Source organism: Phyllostomus hastatus, unplaced genomic scaffold, assembly GCF_019186645.2.
Source record: "Phyllostomus hastatus isolate PE091 unplaced genomic scaffold, TTU_PhHast_1.1 phas_contig_58, whole genome shotgun sequence".
In the NCBI taxonomy this organism is placed as follows: Eukaryota; Metazoa; Chordata; class Mammalia; order Chiroptera; family Phyllostomidae; genus Phyllostomus; species Phyllostomus hastatus.
Window position 1 is genome coordinate 19494758 of NW_025333916.1, and position 19518 is coordinate 19514275.

Sequence of the window (19518 nt, forward strand, 5' to 3'; positions counted from 1 at the left end):
TCAGTTTGTACTTGGGGAGGTAATTGGGTTGGATCTTTTTTCTTTTAAAATAGTAGATAGTCCAGAAAGCTGACCGACCTTATAATAAAGACGGAAAGCTTTCCCCGCTAGCTGGATACACACATGCGGGTTACCATGTATTAAATGGTGCATAGAGCCCCCCTAGCTTTCCAGTGGTCCTGCTGTTCGCCCTCAAATACTGTAAACAACTGGGTCACCAACTGGGGCTGAGAAATGTTGCAATATGGCAACTGTCATCACTGCGACCACCTGTTCATAGTTAGTTTATTCCCTAGGAATTTAACAGGATCATAACACATAGGGATGAAGAATGTGGAGGTCGATGAGTCTCCTTAGAAAATGTGCTTTGACTGCTACAGCTCAGACTCTGCACTGTTCTGGTCAGGGGTCCTGAAATGGATGAATTCTAATAAAGTGCCACACACTCGAATCTTAGCACAAACGAGCCTGCTCACTCTGACCCCCTCCTGGGTCTGGCCTCTGCTTATGTTGAGATGCTTGGAAAGAGAACCACTGTCTTCAAGAGCAGAAGGCTCAGGGCTGCTCCCGAACAGTGTGTGAAGCAACAGATACTTGTTTTTCTCCCTAGCTGCTGGGACTTCAGACCCTTTCCTCTTGAACATGTTTGTTCTAGCGCTCCCCCAGGGACAGCCAGGTCGTATTGCTTTATCCTCTTCAACTGCAGAGTTTCCTGACCTTTCTCAAAAAGTGTACCTTCCCCATTTCCTATTCCTTGAGACCTCATTCTATGAGGGTGAAAGGATCGAGAACACGCCCCGTATTCCTGGGAAGTGAGGGTTTCCCTGGAGGATGGATGGCGGATGAATGACAAGGACCTTTGCAGACAAGGCTGTAACAAACTGCGAGGCGGGGGACTAGTCAGTAGCCCTCCGGCAGGAGCACCGTCTACTTTCCATGCAGCACACAGAACGGGGTTGGTAAGGTGACACTACACGCATTTTCTGCTTAGTAGCCTATTGAATTCTCAGCAGAGATACCAGTTGGCACCTAATGAAAAAGATGCACAGTGTTTCAGGGCTGGGCTCTTGTCTCTAAGGAAACACTGAGCACTCCTCATCTACATTCAGTCTCTTCCTCCTCAGGGAGGTGTCAAGAGTACACTTCTGGGCTATATTCAAAGGGGTGGGCCTTGGGCAAGCGGCTCAAACTCTGTTATGAATATAACTGGGCTGGAGCACACACTTGCTCAGATTCTTGGAGATGGCGTCTGTGTTTTGGGTAGCTACCTAATGCTTCCCTCTTCTCTCTCATTCCTCTGAAGGGACTCGTGGGGTCAGAGCCACCTGGACCGCTTCCTGGTTGAGAGGACTAAGGGGAAGCTGGGGACAGACAGGGAAGGGGTCTAAGCTATGATCCAGTCTAACTCAAAAGCCAGGGACCTTGGACCACAGAGGACAATAAAGAATGTGCATTTGCTGGGAGCACGTCCTGGCAGTCAGGCATTTGGGAATTGAGCCACGCTCAACGGCACCAGTAACAGTCAGGAAGCGCGCCAGCAGATGGGCACCTGGGGCAGAACCACACAGATCGCCCTCTGCTTCTCCGTGCCGCTCAGACAGAGGCCTGCTTATTAGGAATAGAACTCCACTTCTTCACATTCCCGTGAGATTGCAAAGGTTACCCGCTAAAGTGGGCCTGTGCCTGAATTAAAAGAACTCTTCCCATTAATTTCTTATTTTTACATCTGGAGCTTGTCTTAAATCATTCTATGTATGCACAAAGGACTGTGGTATTTCTACTACAAAATCACGTAATTAATGTCAGTCAAGACCAAGAAAAATTAGTTATAAAAAATCCAATTCTACTCTGAAAATCGTTTAAAAAGGAAAAATTATTTTAACTACTAAAAATATTCTCCAAATATTTTGATACATTTTATTTATTAATATGCACAATAAACAGGCAAATATTCCTATGCAGAAAGATCAAATTACTTGAGACCAGTTGACATTTTAAAATAGGTTCCTTAAGAGTTTGGAGAGTTCCGGCCAAGATGGAGGCATAGGTAGAACCCCTTCGCTTCCTTGCACAACTAAAAGGAGGATAACAACCATTCTAAAATCAATAAACAACCAAAAGTGCCAGAAAATCAAACTGCATGGAACTCTGACAACCAGGGAATTAAAGAAAAAATCAACCAGAACCACCAGATCGGTTAAGGTGAACCACAGAGGCGACTCAGAAAAACCGCAGGGAGGTGTCTGAGGGGCGAGGCTGACTGGCGAGTTTGGGGAGCTGCGAGGGAGGGACTGACTTAAGGGGAAAACTGAGACTCAGAGCTGACTGTGGCCTATGGCTGGGGCTGCTGCAGGTGGGAGACACTTCCAGTCTGACATGAGAGTATGTTGGAAAGTGCGCTAGAGAGACTCTCAGGCGAGCTGCATCATTCCCTCTCTGGCCCCTCCCCCACAGGCAGCAGAGCAAAGAGGGGTGAATACCTAAGGCCCCGCCCCCTTACAATCTATTAGCTGTGCCAAGACAAAGAAATACGGCCCAAATGAAAGAACACAGCAAAACCTAAGAAAGAAAACTAAGTGATGAGACTGCCAACCTATCTGATGGAGAATTAAAAGCCCTGGTAATCAAAATGCTCACAGAACTGATTGAGCTTGGTCAAAAAATGAAAGATACTCAAAATGAAATAAAGCAAAATACTCAGGGAACTAACAGTGACAGGAAGGAAACCAGAATTCAAAGCAATGATTTGGAACAAAAGGAAGAAATAAACACCCAACTGGATCAGAATAAAGAAACATGAATCCAAAAAAATGAAGAGAGGCTGAGGAACCTCTGGGATAACCTGAAACGTTCCAATATCCGAATTATAGGGGTGCCAAAGCAAGAACAACAGCAAGAAATTGAAAACTTATTTGAACAAATAATGAAGGAAAACTTCCCCAATCTGGCAAAGGAAAGAGACTTCCAGGAAGTCTAGGAAGCCCAGAGAGTCCCAAAGAAGCTGAACCCAAAGAGGAACACACCAAGACATATCATCATTAAGTTACCCAAGATTAAAGACAAAGAGAAAATCCTAAAAGCAGCAAGAGAAAAGGAGATAGTTACCTACAAAGGAGTTCCCACAAGGCTATCAGCTGGTTTCTCAAAAGAAACCTTACAGGCAAGAAGGGGCTGGAAAGAAATAGTTGAAGTTGTGAAAGGCAAGGACCTACACCCAAGATGACTCCATCCAGCAAAGTTCTCATTTAGAATGGAAGTGCAGATAAAGTGCTTCCAGATAAGGTCAAGTTAAAGGAGTTCATCAACACCAAGCCCTTATTATATGAATGTTAAAGAGACTTATCTAAGAAAAAGAAGATAAAACATATAAACAGTGAAATGAACAACAGACTTACAATTATTAACCAATGAAACTAAAAGAAAAGAAAAACAATGAAAACAAAAACTAAGCAAACAACCAGAACAGGAAGAGAATCAGAGAAATGGACATAACACAGAGAGAGCTCAGTGGGGAGGGGGAAGGGACGGACGGGGGGGGGGGGGGGGGCGGGGGGCAGGGGGGAGGTACAGGGAAGAAGAAGCATGGTTAGTAGGTATAAAATGGATGGGAGAGGTAAAAATGGTATAGGAGAGAGGACTCAAAGAACTTATATGTATAACCCATGGACATGAACTAAGGGAGGAAAATGCTGGAGGGTTGAGGCAACAAGGTGGAAGGGGGATAAAGAGGAAAAAATTAGGAAAACTGTAATAGCACAATCAATAAAAAATACTAAATAAACAAACAAACAAATAAATAAAATGGGCTCCTAAAGAAAAAGTCTTCTCTGGTAAACTGAAAACTGCCCAAGAACAGCACAGTGACACCTGTGCGAGGAAACTCCTCTCAGGCCCCTTGTCTCCTGTCAGGGCACCCAGGTGCTCAGAAGCCACGCCCCTACCTTTCATTTCATTTAATACTTTCAAGAAAACTCCAGCTCCATATGTAATTGAAGTCTGGCCTAGTCTCGAATTTAATTAGTGACTTCTTCCTGTCTAGCTTCAAAGCATTCCACTTCTGCTAAATGGATCAGTTCACCCAGAGCTAACTCTTAGGACTGCACTTATTTACAGACTGGCATGTGTTTCCTCCCCAGAGCACAAGGTTTCTGGAAACAAGTCAGGGCAGGGGTAGAGGGGCGGGCTCGGATCCCTGGATGATTTTCTGCTGCTGCAAAGTGGCTGCCTAGCTCCCTGACGGCTGTAGGATCCATCCATCTGAGTCAGGCAGGGAAAAAAATGTATATTTCACACATTTCTGATGCTCATTTTGGGACGGAATAATTAACATTAAAGTATCTGGTTTGCATCCAAACCATAGCTGTATAATAAGAACTGTATGAATTTTAATGCTTTTTTGTGAAATATGAGCAATACTCAGGGGGAAGACAATCCTAAAGTTTTCAGTGGTGCCTGCTCACACCTCTAAATTCATCAGAACTCAAATGTGGAAAAATAGAAAAGGTGAGATAAATTTATAGGAGCTAGAGCTTTCATCACAGAAATCTGAATATACTGCTTAAGAACACCAACTCATATTTTAGAAACATTTGGGATGGAACTAAAGACATCGACCAATGATTTTCATTCTAGGCTGTTAAAGGGCTGTTATTAAGCACATTAAATTAAGGAAGGCACCTGCACACAGCTTCTGCATCAAAGTTTCGACTTTGTCTGTGATCAATGACGATAATTTCATGATGTTTATCTAGAAAGCACTCCAGGGCTGACTCCGGAGTCCGGGCGATGTTGCACCGGAAGCCGGCTCTGTCGCAGGCCCACCAGAACCCGTCGCTCTGACTGTCCTCTTTGGCAAAGATCAGCAGAACCTGGAACACACAGAAAACAGCATTTTGACAGAAAGCATTGCCCTTAGAGACTGTATTAAAAACAGGCCTCTGGTATACTGATTACAAATGCAGTCCCTGGAGGGAAGCTACCTGGGTTCAAATCACAGCTCCTCCAACTGGTTCCAGAGTGTCTTTGAACAGAGCATTTTTTTCCTCCCTCTGGCCTACCGTGTCTTCACTGCCAAGCAGGACAAGAGCAGTGCCACCCCTGTAACAGCCTAGTTGTGGGACTTGAATGAGCACACAATAGGTGCTCAATCCCTCTGGTGGAAGTGGCAATTTAAAAAAAATTCCTAAGTGACTTTGCTTTGAAACAGATTAAGCAGTGAAATTATAAACAGGATAATTAACACAGGTTAGATGAACGCTCACATATACACCCATTTGGACCCAGTGCAGGTGGCGTTTGCCTCACAGTAGTACCTGGAGGCCGCCTACCTCTGTGAACCTAGCACTCACATCCATGTAAAGACACAGGAAAGGAAGGGAACTCAAAACCACCTCAAAAACCAATTCTGACACTCAGCCCTTGCCGGAATCTGGAATGAATGGTCATGAAAGGTGAAGCTGCGGGGGCCAACCTGAGTGCAGCCCCAGCACTGGAAGGAAGGCAGCGGCACTTCACTCCTTGCTCCCCTCACCAGCCCTGGGCTCCAGGACCCAGATTCTCCGGCAGCTGGACAGCAGGAGACAGCCTCGCCTCCTGCTACATTAACAAGGGAGCTATGTGAATAAAGTCACCCGGACTTGTTCATTTATTTCTTTGTTTATGGTCTGTCTTCTCCACTAGAACAGAGCTTTGGGACAGCAAGGACCTGCCGGTCTCCTTCCCTGCAACACCCCCCAAGCCCAGCACTGGGCCAGCACTTACGACTAGCTGCTCAGGAAACAACTGAGGGATGAAAGGACAGCTACTCATAGGGGTTTCTGCAAAATGCAACAGGCATTTACTATTAATAGGAGTAAGACTACATCACAACAAGAGGTCCAATAAGAAACCCATAATAATCTCATGATATCGATAAAGCATTTCATATTTTTAACTATCGACTTCTGGCTTAAACAATTAGGAAGGAAGGATAGTTTCTCAACATAAAGAGATTTTAAGCCACTAGCCAATATCACTCTTCATGATGAAATACTAAACATGTTTCATTTAAAATCAGGAACAAAAAAAACCTGTCCAACTATTATATCTTAAAAATGCTTTGTTAATTGAAAATTGGCAACATATAAAAAATGGACACAATAGCATAAAAAACCTCATGTACCCATTACCCAGCTTCAGCAATAACCAACTCCTGGCCCATCTGGTTTCATCTCCATCCCTATCCACTCTCCCAACTCTTGTTTAACTTCTGCAAATCTTGAACATCATATCATTTCATCCACATGCATCTGCTAAAGATAAAGACTCTTCTCAAAAAGAAAAGGCAATGCCATTTCGTACCTAACCCTCTCCAGTAATTCCATAACATCATTAAATATCTGGCTGTATCATAAATGTCATTTGTTTTACTGTTGTCTCAAAGCTATGTTCCAGAAAAATCACCCTTTTCGGCACGATTGTACATTTTCTTCTTTAGTATGCGGCTTGAAATCACAAGCTAGTAACACATGAGGCAGCCACTTATTCAGAGCACTCTCTGGGCACAGGTCAGTGACTCCTCAGTCCAGGGTGTTCCTAAAAACTTCGGCCACGGAGCCACTTCTAGGAAGGAGTGGGAGGTGGGGCACGGCCTCATGGATTTTGCTAGTGAAGAGAAGCCCCACAGATGAAATCATTAGCAAGGGAGCTACATGAACAAAACCAGGTGGAAGAAACTGCTCTCTGCCTGCAGTCAATAGCCCTTTAATCACGCAGCTGTACTACTAACATGAGAAACCTGACATGCAGAGCCTAAGAATCAGAAAAGGTGATGAAACGTCTTGTCCTTCATCTCTCTGGCTGAACTGTGGATGGCTGGACAAGAAGCTCACCCCTTTCTGTTTCCTTCATACCACCATGGCTTAGGGGTTGACTAATGCAAGAACACAATGGTATTCTGTTGTTGGACGTCACTACAGGTATTCACCTTGCCTGTCTAATGTGTCCTTAAAAAACTAGACAGTTCCACCTTCAGAAAAATAATGTCATTTTCAAGAAATATTTCCTGAGTATCTACTCTGTGCCAGACACTGTTTTCAATTGCTTGGAGTATGCCGATGAGCAAATCGAAGACTCCTTGCTGTGCCATAGTGGAGGGACAAACCATAAATAACAGGTGCAATAAATCAACAGATGACGTGGAATGTTGAAAGTGGTAAGTGCCGAGTAAAAACTGTAGGGCAGGGTAAGGGGGTTGGAGTGGCTTGCTGGTAGCAGTATTAAGGAGGGTGGTTGGGGTAGGTTTCACTGAGAAAGTGACATACAAGCAAATGCTTGAAAGAAACAGAAAAGCAAGACAAGCTGTTATCTGAGGAAAAGCATTCCAAGCTGAGGGAACAGCTCCAGTGGCCTCTACAATGGGATACTCGCCTGCTGTGTTCAAGGAACTGCAAGGAAGCCAGTATGACGGAGGGGAGGGTGAGGGGTTGAGAAAGACTGAAGTTCTCACTGTAAGAACCGTCCATGATCACGGTAAGGCCTTATGTGTCATTTTAGAACCTTGAACTGGATTTCACATGGAAACTGGCAGAACTGATTGAAAGAGGGGCATTGCCTTTACCATGCCCTTATTTGCTGTATTTCTGATGCCTTCATGTCCAGAGCCTGACTGACCCTGAAGAGACAGCAAAGGACTTGGGAATGCACTTTTCATGTGCAAACCAACCCAGAGCCATAGCCTACCACTTCATTTATCAAGCTCCAACATTCAGGCCCACTGTCCACCTGCCCTATTGTTCTAGGGCAAGGTAACAGATAGCTAGCAACCACCCCTAAACCCCAGACTCCCTGAAATGACTGAGACGAGCCAAACCAGCTTACTCTGCCTCATCCATCTCTTCCCACAGAAACCACAATAAAGGCTCTTGCCCACATTTTCCCCTTGTTCTCTCTGCCTCCTGACCAACCCTGACTCTTCCCGCTGTGGTCCTGCTTGTTGTGGCACATCCCCCGCTCTTGGGAGCTGTGAGGGACAAACTTCTTTTCAATGACATCTGTTGATCTGTTGGCCTCATCCTACCTGAATGATAATAAAACCTACATTTTAAAACAGGAGTATTCATATTATAAAAGCACTCACTAGAGAGTTTCTTTGAGTAGAATTTAAAATTCTTTCCACATAAAATATTCAGAAAGATGACTTTTCAATAACTAAGCAAAATGAAAATCTTTTCTATGCCTTAGTGAATTATAAACTCCTAAGTCTGGATCAGCTTCCAACATTTTATCCTCTGTACTTCCAATGCCATAAAACATCCCCAGAGTTCCTTGAATGAGTGTGCAGGTTTTTCTGCTGGCATAGCTTCCTCTGCGGCAGTTCGCCCTTTCCATCACAACCATTCTCCTCGTTTATTTCCACAGACCTGAGCTGACTACTGTCCTCTGGTGACCTGTCTAGAATCTCTCTAGGGCAGCAGTTTCCACGTGCCCATGGTGGGCTATTTCTCCTCCAACCCCACTTAGAGTGGATTCAGATCTCACTCCTGCCACGACCATTTTTCATTTCCTTGCTGCACTTTCACATTTATTGGCCGGTTCCTTCTTTCAACGACCTGTTTTTGTGCAGTGTCCTGGGCATGGTCGTGGAGCGACATGGTGGCGACACTGCGCACTCCTGCCTGGGCTTGAGCCAAGGACCAACCAGGCAGAGGCCAATCACAGTAACGCCGGAAAGCGGGATGCGACTGGACCCTAACCACGCTGCACAACTGTTATTTACAGACTGCTTTGTGGGCTGAAGTGGCAGCAAAGTGCCTACTTTATATAATTACTCTTTGATAGCTAAACTAGAACGAAACTTTCCTCTGGTGAAGGCTAATTATGACAAATCACTTTGTGCATAAAACTAGCTTTCCCTTAACCTAAAGATGACAATGTAAATGTTCATTATTATTAGTGTTCTTTAAATAAGGGTATGCCCTACACATCTCCAAATGGATTACAAATATCAACTCTTAAACATCCAATTTTCAGAATATTGGGTTGGGCTTTAAGCAAAACTGGGTAACAAGGAGCTTCCAGAATCGACAGCATGTATAGATCGTGTAAGTTGTGTCTACATCGTACTAAAGGACTGGCCAATTTGATCAGAGAAGGGGTCAATTCAGTTGGCCAAAAATGGCTTAGAAGCCTCACCTGTCCCTAGGAAAGTGATGCGAATAACAGCTAAAGTGTGATGAGAATTTTCTGAGGGCTAGCCTTTCTATACTAGAAGTGCTTTAGATATCTTATGCAGTAACCCTTCATCACATTCTTTGGAAGTAGACATTACCTCCATTTTACAGATATGGAAACTGAGGCTGGAAATGGTTGAGAGACTTGCCCACAGCCACATAGCTAGCACGGTCTAAACGGAAGTCAGCCTGACCCCGGAGCTTGTGTAATCATTGTGTTAAGTAACTCCCTCTTTGACAGTTTTATTTTTACCCCCTAAGATACAGGACCAAAATTCCAACCCACTCTGTGGTTCCACCAAATCAGCTGCGTTAGGCAGAGGACACCACCTGGTGGCAGCATGAGGGCTGACCCGAGGGACACGCTGACCACGGTGAGTTGCTGAGTCTCCATCACTCAGCAGCCCCACTTACTATGTGAGGAACAGCCCCCCAGGAGGCCACCTGATCTCTAATACGTAAACTCTCTGATACATAACAGTTCCCGAAAAATCCATGTCCACACATGATGGAAAAATAAATGTTAAAGGGAAGTGCTGCCTTGGAGGAAACAGCGCAGGTCACAGCAGTGAGGCTCCGTTTCCCAGTCCAGGTGGAAAACCCACTGTGTGGGGAGCGGGGACGGCACTCGAAGCGGAGACACGGCAACTCTGCACACCAGGGAGGAGCTGTGCTTCAGGCGTTGCAGCCAAAAAGGCCACTCGATTTTCAGATGTTATCATGTTGATATGAATGTAGCGCCTCATAATATTTCCCCTACAAAAGTTCTTATCTTCTTGCCAAGACTGGAAAACATGACTTTTACTGTGAGTCACAGCTACTCACCAGGAGAGACATGCTCTACAATCCCCTACTGCGCTCCCCCCAACACTTCCACCCACTCTGCTCCTGACAGTGCTCCAGCCAGCTTGCACGGGGTGGAGCCCCACGCTGCCTGTGCTCACAGGGGAGCAAATTTCCCCTGGTGAACTCCGAAACCATCCTGAGAAGTTCTTATCAAGTTCCTCCCAAGCCCTAAGGGCTCTGGCTGATGTAGCTAATTAACATTTTTGGGATTCCAGTGAAGTAACAGAATAGATATTTTCCTCCAAGGGAGCAAAAAACAAAAACAAAGGCTCTAGGATGTGGTATGATTTTTTTAAAAGACAGTTGTAATGTCAGTAGGAAGAGCACAAAAACACTTAACTCCATATCGCTGCCCCCCAAATTAGAGCGTTTGGAATAACGAAACTGACTGACCAGACCCCTCTGGGTTGTTAGGGAACATCGTACAGTCTTTTTGCCCCTGGCCGGCACCGTGGGTGCATGGAGCCTTGAAGATGCAGGTACTAAATAGATTCCTGTTGAATAGGTCAATGAATGAAACTCTACATTTGAATGAGACCGAGTACTAAGGCCCTCTTTAGTTCTAAGCTTCTTATCTTTAAAAAAAGAATCTCATTTATTCACTCCCTCACTCAGAGAAGGACTGCTGACCACTTGTACCTGCTGTCCTTTGGGGCCAAATTCATGTGATGGCACCGGGCAGGTCTCCAGCAGCACTGGAAATATTCAAGCTCTTGCCCTGGGTGGTATGCCTGTGGCGTTCCCTTTACTATTACATTTTTATAGCTTGTAAGTACAAGTTAGAAAACATTTTGTATGTTTTAGTATACCTAATGAATCCAAAATTACAGTTGTGTTCCAGTGATGAGGAGTGGGGCTGTTAAGAGATATTTACATCCTGCTGAGGATAAGACCATGTCTGAGATGACAGAAATACAGTACACTTGAGATTTGGTTATAAAATTTGATTGCTAAGCATACATATTAAAAAATAAGGGTAACCACTAAAAAAATAGAAACATAACCTCTAGCTTCTAAAAGAGAAAATAAAAAGCAATTCTGAAAAATCAATTTGATAAAAAGCAGAAATAAGAAAAAGGGTAATAAAACAGAAATTACAAGATAAGACTAACTGTATCAGTAATCACACTCAATGTAACTGGACAGAACTGCCTTATCAAAAGATAGATGGTCAGAGTAGGTCTTAGAAAAATAGTGCTATGTGCTGTTTACAAGAGGCATAATTAATATAAAGTTATAATGAAAGCTGAAAATGAAAAGACAGAAAAAGATATACCAGAAAAAATGTTAACCAAAGAAAGCTGATCTGGCAATATTACCAACAAGTAAACAGAACTTAAGGCAAAAGTTTCAAGAGTCACACTCCATGATAAAAGGGACAGTCACCAAGAATATACATAATCAAGAATACAAATTAACCTATGGACTCAAAATATCAGCAAATGTTAACAGATATTGACAAATCTACTGCCATAAAAACTAATAAATCATGCAGTCAAAAATTAAGATAAAGGTGGCTTGACGAGTTAAATTCATAGTTAAATTAATTCATGAATAGAGAATCCTGTATTCAACAGAGATACATATTTTATAAAAGCTTTTTGTGGGATATTAATTTCAAAACCATCTATATGATAGCCACCAAACAAGTTGCAACAAGTATTAAAGAATCAGTAACAGAGGCATCAGAGCAACTCCGTGAAGGAAGGAATGTATGGGTCTTTTCAGCGAGTAGAGCTAAAACAACTGGACATCAGCATGGGGGGGGGTGGGAATGACCCTTGACCGGTATATCACATCACACACAAAAATGAACTTGAGATAGATGACAGATCTACAATGAAAACTTAAAATGTTTCTAGAAGAAAAATTATCTTCTCAACCTGGGAATAGGTAAAGATTCTTAGAACACAGAAAGCAATGACCATAAAAGAAGTGATAAATTAAACTATCAAAATTAAGAATTTTGCTCAAAAGCCAGACATGAAAATGAATAGAACAGGCACAGATTAGAAGAAAATATTCTCAAAATCTGACAATGAACTTGTAATTATATATAAAAAACACCTACAACTCAATAACTTTTAAAAAGTCAACCCAAATGAAAATAGGCAGAAGGTTAACCAAATATTCACAAAAGAAGATAAAAATGGCTAATAAACAAATTAAAAAGTGTTCAACAACATTGGTCATGAAGAACTGTAAATTTAAATAACCATAAAAGAGTATTACTCAGCCACTAGACTAGGTAAAATTAAAAGACTTTACATCAAATACAGCCAAAAATTTGGAGTGTCCAGAACTCTCATATTGTTTGTAGGGCTATAAAATGGTACAACCACTTTGGGAAAAGATCTGGGAGTACATTATCTTATAGAACTAAACACACCACTATTTTGGAGGTTCTAGCAAGACAATTAGGCAACTAAAATAAAAGGTACACAGATTAGAAGGAGCAAGTAATGGCATGATCTTGTATGTAGAAAATCCTAAGGAGTCTACAAAAAACTGTAAGAGCTAGTAAGAGTTCAACAAGGTTATAGAATACAAGATCAATACACAAAAAATTGTAATTCTATACACTAATAACGAACAACCCAAAAAAATGAAGTTAAGAAAGCAATTCCATTTGCCATACCATCAAAAAGAATAAAATATTTCAGGAATAAATTTAACAAAAATATGAAAGACATACACTAGAAACTATCAAACATTGTTGAAAGAAGTTAAATAAAATATAAATAAATAGAAAGACATCTATGTTAATGGATTTAAAGACAAAATTAGCATAGTAATAATCCCAAAATTGATGCACAGATTTACTGCAATTAGTATCAAAATTTCAACTGCTCCCCTCCACTCCAAAATTAACAAACTGGTTCTAAAATTCATATGAAGATGCAAAGGACAAAGACAGTCAAAACAATCTTGAAAAATAAGGAGAAGTTTAGGGGACTCACATTTCAAAGCTATAATAAGCAAGACAGAGCGGCACTGGCATATGACAGACATATCAATGGAATAGATATGTCTGAATTGAGAATCCAGAAATGAACCTTCATAATTATTATGGTCAATTGAATTTTGACAAAGGTTACCAAAACAACAACAGGAAAAGAATATTTTTCAACAAAAGCTGCTAGGACAACTAGATATCTACACGCAAAAGAATAAAGCCCTACCTCACATGAAATACAAAACCCAACCCAAAATAGACCATAGAGCTAAAACTATAAAACTCTTTAGAAGAAAACAAAGGAATCTGAGACCTTAGATTAGGCAACAGATTCTTATATGTGAAATCGAATAATGTTAAATAAAGAAAATTTCCAGAATGAGGCCTGCAGCTTGTTACCTTTCAAATAAAGCTTAAAAATATTCAAAACAAAATATTATGAATGGATGCATACACATGTGGAATAATTATATGAATACCTATCATAATCAACTTCTGAAGAGAGGTTACTTTTAGGGAGGCAAAGGAATAAATAAGGACTTAAACAGTATCTGTAATCTTTTGTTTCTGGAAAAAATCAGACAAATAGGGTATACTGTTAATATCTGACAAAAGTGGATATGGGTATACACATGTACCTTTATGAATATTTGAAATACTTTACAAATTGATGAATTACATTTTTAAAAGGATGAGACTTCCTTATCATGGGCATGTATTGCCAGTAATAACAGGGCAAAAAATAAAGTAAATTAAACAAACAGGTCTAAAAAACTATACTAATTAATCCCAAGAAATATTCTGGAAGTTGCTTTGGGAACAGATACTGTTAATGGATCCTTTGTCACTGCCTTTATTCCAAATGGACTACAGAGTATGTGTGTCCAGAATGACTACGGGAATTTTCCACTTGTTTGTATTTTGCACAGATAGTTGTGGCTTATGTTTATTTTAGTAATTTCTTTCTCTCTCTCTGCTCTTAAGTTTGTTTTCATCAAATTTTCCCAAGCTTAAATCTCTTCCTTTTGTTTTCTTTTTCCTTTCCCAAGATTTGCATTTCCTTTTTCAAGCAACGGTAAAACATATTTTCTTTTCCATTCGCTCATAAATCAAACAGTACATTTCCTTGGTTGGTTTTCACTTTCATCTACAAGTTGGTTGATTTGTTTAGTCCATCTCTGCTGCATCTTCACTGGTCCCAGGTGCAGGACAAGCTCCAGGCGCTAACAAGCTACAGTTTTCACAAGGAGGGGGTCACTGACTGAGGCCCACTACGACGATGTGTATGCAGAAGGGGATTTAACGATTATCCAAGAGGGTACAAGCCCCTTTGATACATGTTTCTCTGAAGGGACCATGGGGAGCTGGAGGGAGGACACACTTCCTCTGTGTTACAGGGCCCCGAAGGCTGCTTGGCTTAAGCCACACAGGACAAGAAAGAGGGCCCTTTTGTCATTTTCTCTTCCCAGCCAACAACAGCAGTCATCCTTTACTGTCTTCCATAGCCCAGCAGCCTTCTGGCACTCGATGCTCTTCCATTTAACTCATAATCCCTATGGGAGAAGCATTATCATCTCCATTTGCACACAGGGCACTGGGTAGAGAAGTGGAGCAACACACGCAAGGTCACACAGCTGGCTAAAGGGAGAGCCAAGGTTCACACCCAGCTGTAGCCCATGACCAAGCCCCGCCCTCTACCTCACGTGATTCTTCCCTTTCTGGTTGTAGCGGGGTATGCGACAGACCAGTCTTTTGGTGGAAGAGTTGTTCTCCCTCACAATCCATCATGCAATTATATTTATACAATTTGATTCCTTGAGTGTGACATTAACAAAAGAAAGCAAGACACACATGCACACACTATGTGTTATGTACAGGCATGTATAGAGGGGCAAGGGCGGCTGTCTGCCGGAGTACCAGAAGGGGCTCCCCAACACTGCTCATATAACATGCGCTCTGGAAGCGCAGCCCTCACTGAGCAACGGAGGCGTACCTGGATAGGATCCTGCGTCAGTCTCATGGGCCCAATGCGTACCTCCGCAGGAGAAACCTGCTAAATAAAGGACAGTACATGAGATGTTTCGAGCCTGAAACTACGAGAATTGACAAATTCTTCCTTACACAGGATATTACACATGCCACTTTGCAGAGGATCCAGTTTATTGATCTGGAGACAGTTTATAAAACGCCATGTACAAACAATCCTGGTTTTATAAAATACATAACATTTATATGCACTAAAAATGTCTAGGAGGTTATATCCCCCAAATGCTAACTTATGGGATTTCAGGTTTATTTTTTCAGTTTAAGTTCATGGACTTTTACAACAAGCATGTACTGTTTTACGGAAGACAGCAACTCAGCTTAGTAATGACTTACAGAGCACCTACCACGTGCTGGGAGCCATGCTAGGCTGTTATTCTTGAAATTTCAAGACACTAAAAATCCCTCTCAAATGTGGGAGATAAAGCATTTCTGTGGCTTAAGAGGTGTTCCTATATTTAGATCTTATTTTTCTTATCTTAATGTTTTAGTATGGGGAATACATACCTTACTCTTACTCATGCTTACCAAGGATAAATTATTCATTTCCATTGTATCTCCTCAAATAAATACCGCACCATGACCACTAGAGACTAAATCGTGCCCACGACTCCAGGAATGAGCTAAGATGCTCGCTGGCCAGCACCTGCCAACTCCCTTTGGCTGCAAGCACAAAGCCAGCGTGTGCATTTTAATCACCGTACTTGGACATCTAGAAATGACTTTTCTTTCAATAACTGGATTGAAGGCCTTGGCCTCACCTCCATGGATCCAGTTTTGTTTTTCCCTAAGAGGCTGCAGTCATTTTGCCACAACTTGGAAGGTTATCCTGCATTCAACGCATGTCGCTGGCCCGTCAGCCAGACGGGACGCCTTCAGCAATTCACAGGACCACAAACACCGCAGTGGCCCAAGGGCCAGAAGAGGCTCCATCAGTTAAAAACGCAAACAGGAAAATCAGCACTTTCTTTATACTTTGGAAGACTAAAAATTTTACCTTTCTCTTTTCTTTCCCTTTGCCCATGCTTAACTCCTGATGTTGTGAATTTTCTCTAACACATCACCACAAGTTGCTGGCATTCTTTTCATTCTTTTCCTCTGTAAGGTTTGATAAGCCCCACTGCACCCCAGCATCATCTGTGAAGAAATGACACTGGGGACTTTGGCCTCTCATCAAATAGGCCAGCAGAAAACTCGGAGAACCCTCTGATGCCATGCATCCGAGGCTCTGGGCCTCCGTGAGGGGTTCACAGGTCGGCCACGCTGCGCTCTCCTGCTCTGCTTGGCAAGGGGGTCTTCCTGCGACAGTGGGTCCTTTCAGCAGGCCTGGTGCAACTAAACCCAGCTGTGGGCCTTGAGTCCCTAAGCCCTTGGACCAGTGACAAGTTCCTACAATGTTTCCCTGCTGTCTTTAGGTAAAAGTGACAGGCTCCAGTTGAGTGCCTGGCTCTCAGGCTTCTTCTCTCTGAGCAAAGCAATGTCCTGCAGGGGGTTTGTGCTGATGCCAGCACCAGTGTGCGTGTGCAGCCCCGGGAGCCATCCCACTGGGAGAGGACTGTCGCCAGGCCTGCTGCGTCACTGCACCTCTGGCCCCCTCCCAGCTCCACCCTAAGCGTGGTTTTTATTGTCAGAAAGAGACACTCTCCTTCAAAAGCAGTGCAACTGCCAGAATTTTATTCAACTAAAAAGCTATTGATTAATAAGTGAAACCAATTTGATGCAGTAAGGTAAATCTGATCAATAATCTGAGGTATCTTTTTCATTTCCCTGTGCTCTCTCTTGGGTTCACTGCATCCCCAACACAAAACCCCTCCAACAAGACCACTCGTTAGTGGCTTCTCCAGCAAAACTGGCACCCATGGGAATCATCCAGGGGAAGAAAATAAACAAAAAGAAAAATCAGTAAGAGCTTAAAAGGAATAAAGAAGTAACTCACTTTGGAAGGCCAAGACTAGGACAAAGACCCCTGCTAGAAGGGCCCAGGCTGTCCAAAAAATAGCCCTAATTCACGCCTGACCAAGGCAGTCCTGTACGCTTTGTAGGACATCAGTATGTGGACGGGCTGTCTTAAACTCTGCCAGCAGGACACCTCATGACACTGGGAGGCCCTCCGAAGCCCCCTTCTGTCCCAAGCATTGTGCTGGGCACTTTCACATGAGTGACCTTAGGGGAAACAGGCAATGGCCACTGAGGGACAACGTGGAATTTGAAAGGCAACACTCAGTGTAGAAGATTGTTTTCCTGCCAGAAGACAGGAAGGACCCACTTTCTCCACAGCCACCGGAGTTCCCTGCCTGGCGGAGCCCAGGAGAGGAACCTCGAGGCTGGTGGACCCTCTCTAAGACTCCTGCCCCTCCCCCTCTACGGGTCTCCTCCCAGCACCACCTCACACCTTCACTGCCAGCCCGGGCCTCGGTTTACACCAGCTCCTCTAGTCTGACCCACGTTCTGCTTTGTGTCTCTTGGCTTGCCTTTTCCTTCTTAGTCTGTGCTCCCAGTCATCTGACCTTGGCTTCTGTGTCCAAGAAAGGACAATTATCCCTGAAACCCTGGAAGCTCTCCTCATTGGCTAGGAGGGCTGGTGCAAGGCAGTGACCAGCAAAGGAAATTCTGTAGCAGGTACATTCACAGACAGCAGTTGTCAGAGCAGTTTCAGACACAGGCGTCTTATTGCCTGCATTTCACCAATTTGTAAGAGCCAATTATGAAGAGAAACAGGAGACCATTTACTGATGTCTGTGTGGCCAAGCCAAGAGTCGCTACTTCAAAGAGTGAACTTTGAGCAACTGCAGATGCACAGATCCTCAATTAGTAGATTAGCCCTGATTCCAGGAAGTGAGCAAGTGGGTCAAGAACACAGAAGCAAGAAGGGGGTGGGGCACAGGTAGTACAATTCCAGATCTGAGAGGAGCGGGGGATGGGACAACCGTGTGAAAAGAGACGGGCTTCCTAGACACTCTGACCACATGGCTTGTCCCAGCAGCCGAATGAGGAAGGACTGCTGGCCGACAGTGCAGTGCTAACAGTCCAACAGTCAGAGTGTGTCAGATATTTGTGCATCCATGGTAACACACACACATACACATATACATGCAACAGGGCCACCAATTCACATCTGGGCTCTTTAGGGGGAGAAAAGAGTCCTATTTTGTAGTATTTGCTAATTCTATGGTATAAATACTTTCACTTTAGCCGATCTCAAGCTGGCAACATAGGTCCGTAAGTGTGCAATAGGGAATACAGGTTTTCATGCAGAGGGTCTATGAGTGGCAAACTTCTTCCATCTTTGTTGATCTGCAGATGTCTATTGCTTGCTTTCGTTTGATAATTTAGCAAGATACAGAACTCTGGTTGATACACATTTTCACTTAGAAGTTGAGAGAAAGAAGATAATAATTCCGGTTTTTGAAAGTGGGAGGATTCAGGGAGGCTTTGTGCAAACAAGCAGGTCATGAAGACTCGGAAGATGCAGACACTGGGCTGGGGGAGGCAACGTCAGACTTCAGGAACAACATGAGCAAAGGTGCAGAGGGAAGAGTGTGGAGGGAAGAGCTCGCAGGCGCAATGGGGGGAGGGGAACAAGATTGGGGGAGCTGGATTAACGAACATGAGAGTAAGGCTGGGAGGGCTGGGGTCAGCTCCATGGAGGAGATCGGAAGGGACCTCCTTTTTATTCCGTAGCTCCAACCACAACGCTGGGTTTTGAGCAGAGGATTAACAGGATTTATGACTGTGGGGAAATCAAACACTTGGTTTGCCTGCTTTTTGAGTAGACAGTAACAGATTTAGCAAAAACAAAACAAAGACACTGCTGTGAGTGGGAACTACAGCAGTGAAAGCATGTCGGGAAAATATATCTCAATGATGAAGAAAAAGATTACCTAAAACCCACAGAGCTTGGCCTCCTTTCAATGGAGAAGAAGTGGCAAGATGAAAACCAGCTGATGCAGGGGAGGCGGCTGAAAGAGACAAAATCCCAGGAGGAGTCAGGTGTGCGTTCAGGTTGGCTAGCTCACCTGTCACGGCCCGCATTCTCTGGTGGGGAGCACCACAGCCCTAATACCTTCCGCTCCAGGAAATTTGTTACATGACTTGGGCTGGACTTTAGAGCTTCCCTCGAACAACGATGAAGTGAGATTTCAGGAAGAAAAGTGGTAAGCTGGTAAGCCCTTCCTACCCCATCTGCTCAGCACAACTCGCTCATATGCCCCCACTCTCTGAAGGCTGCGTGAGCCCCGAGGCCCCCGCAGAACCTGCGCCTGTCCTCTGCACGCCTCCTGCACTTCACAGTGATGGCTTTGTTACCCATTCAAATAGCTTTCTCCTTGGCAAGACTGTAAGTTTCTTGAGGACACAGACTCCTTTTCACAATCTTATCCCCAGCATCTAGAAGATGCTAAAAAAAAAAAACAACTATGCTGGTGTTCCACAAATAAATGGAATTAAATTAAACTGCCTAAGAGT

General features: G+C 43.5%; 1 protein-coding gene across 7 annotated transcripts in view; it reads right to left on the reverse strand.

The window, feature by feature from the left end:
* The window catches only part of PDE8B (phosphodiesterase 8B), a 221756-nt gene that overhangs the window by 95930 nt on the left and 106308 nt on the right, over positions 1-19518 (reverse strand). For 3 of the 7 annotated variants that reach the window (XM_045847827.1, XM_045847825.1, XM_045847830.1), the window contains 2 exons: positions 15005-15061; positions 4678-4868 (listed from right to left, as the gene is read on the reverse strand). In XM_045847827.1, the coding sequence (XP_045703783.1) occupies positions 4678-4868; positions 15005-15061 (248 nt within the window). Of the gene's footprint in view, positions 1-4677; positions 4869-15004; positions 15065-18935; positions 18960-19518 lie in introns of those variants that run through there. The other 4 variants (XM_045847826.1, XM_045847824.1, XM_045847828.1 and 1 more) reach the window with 2 other exon arrangements.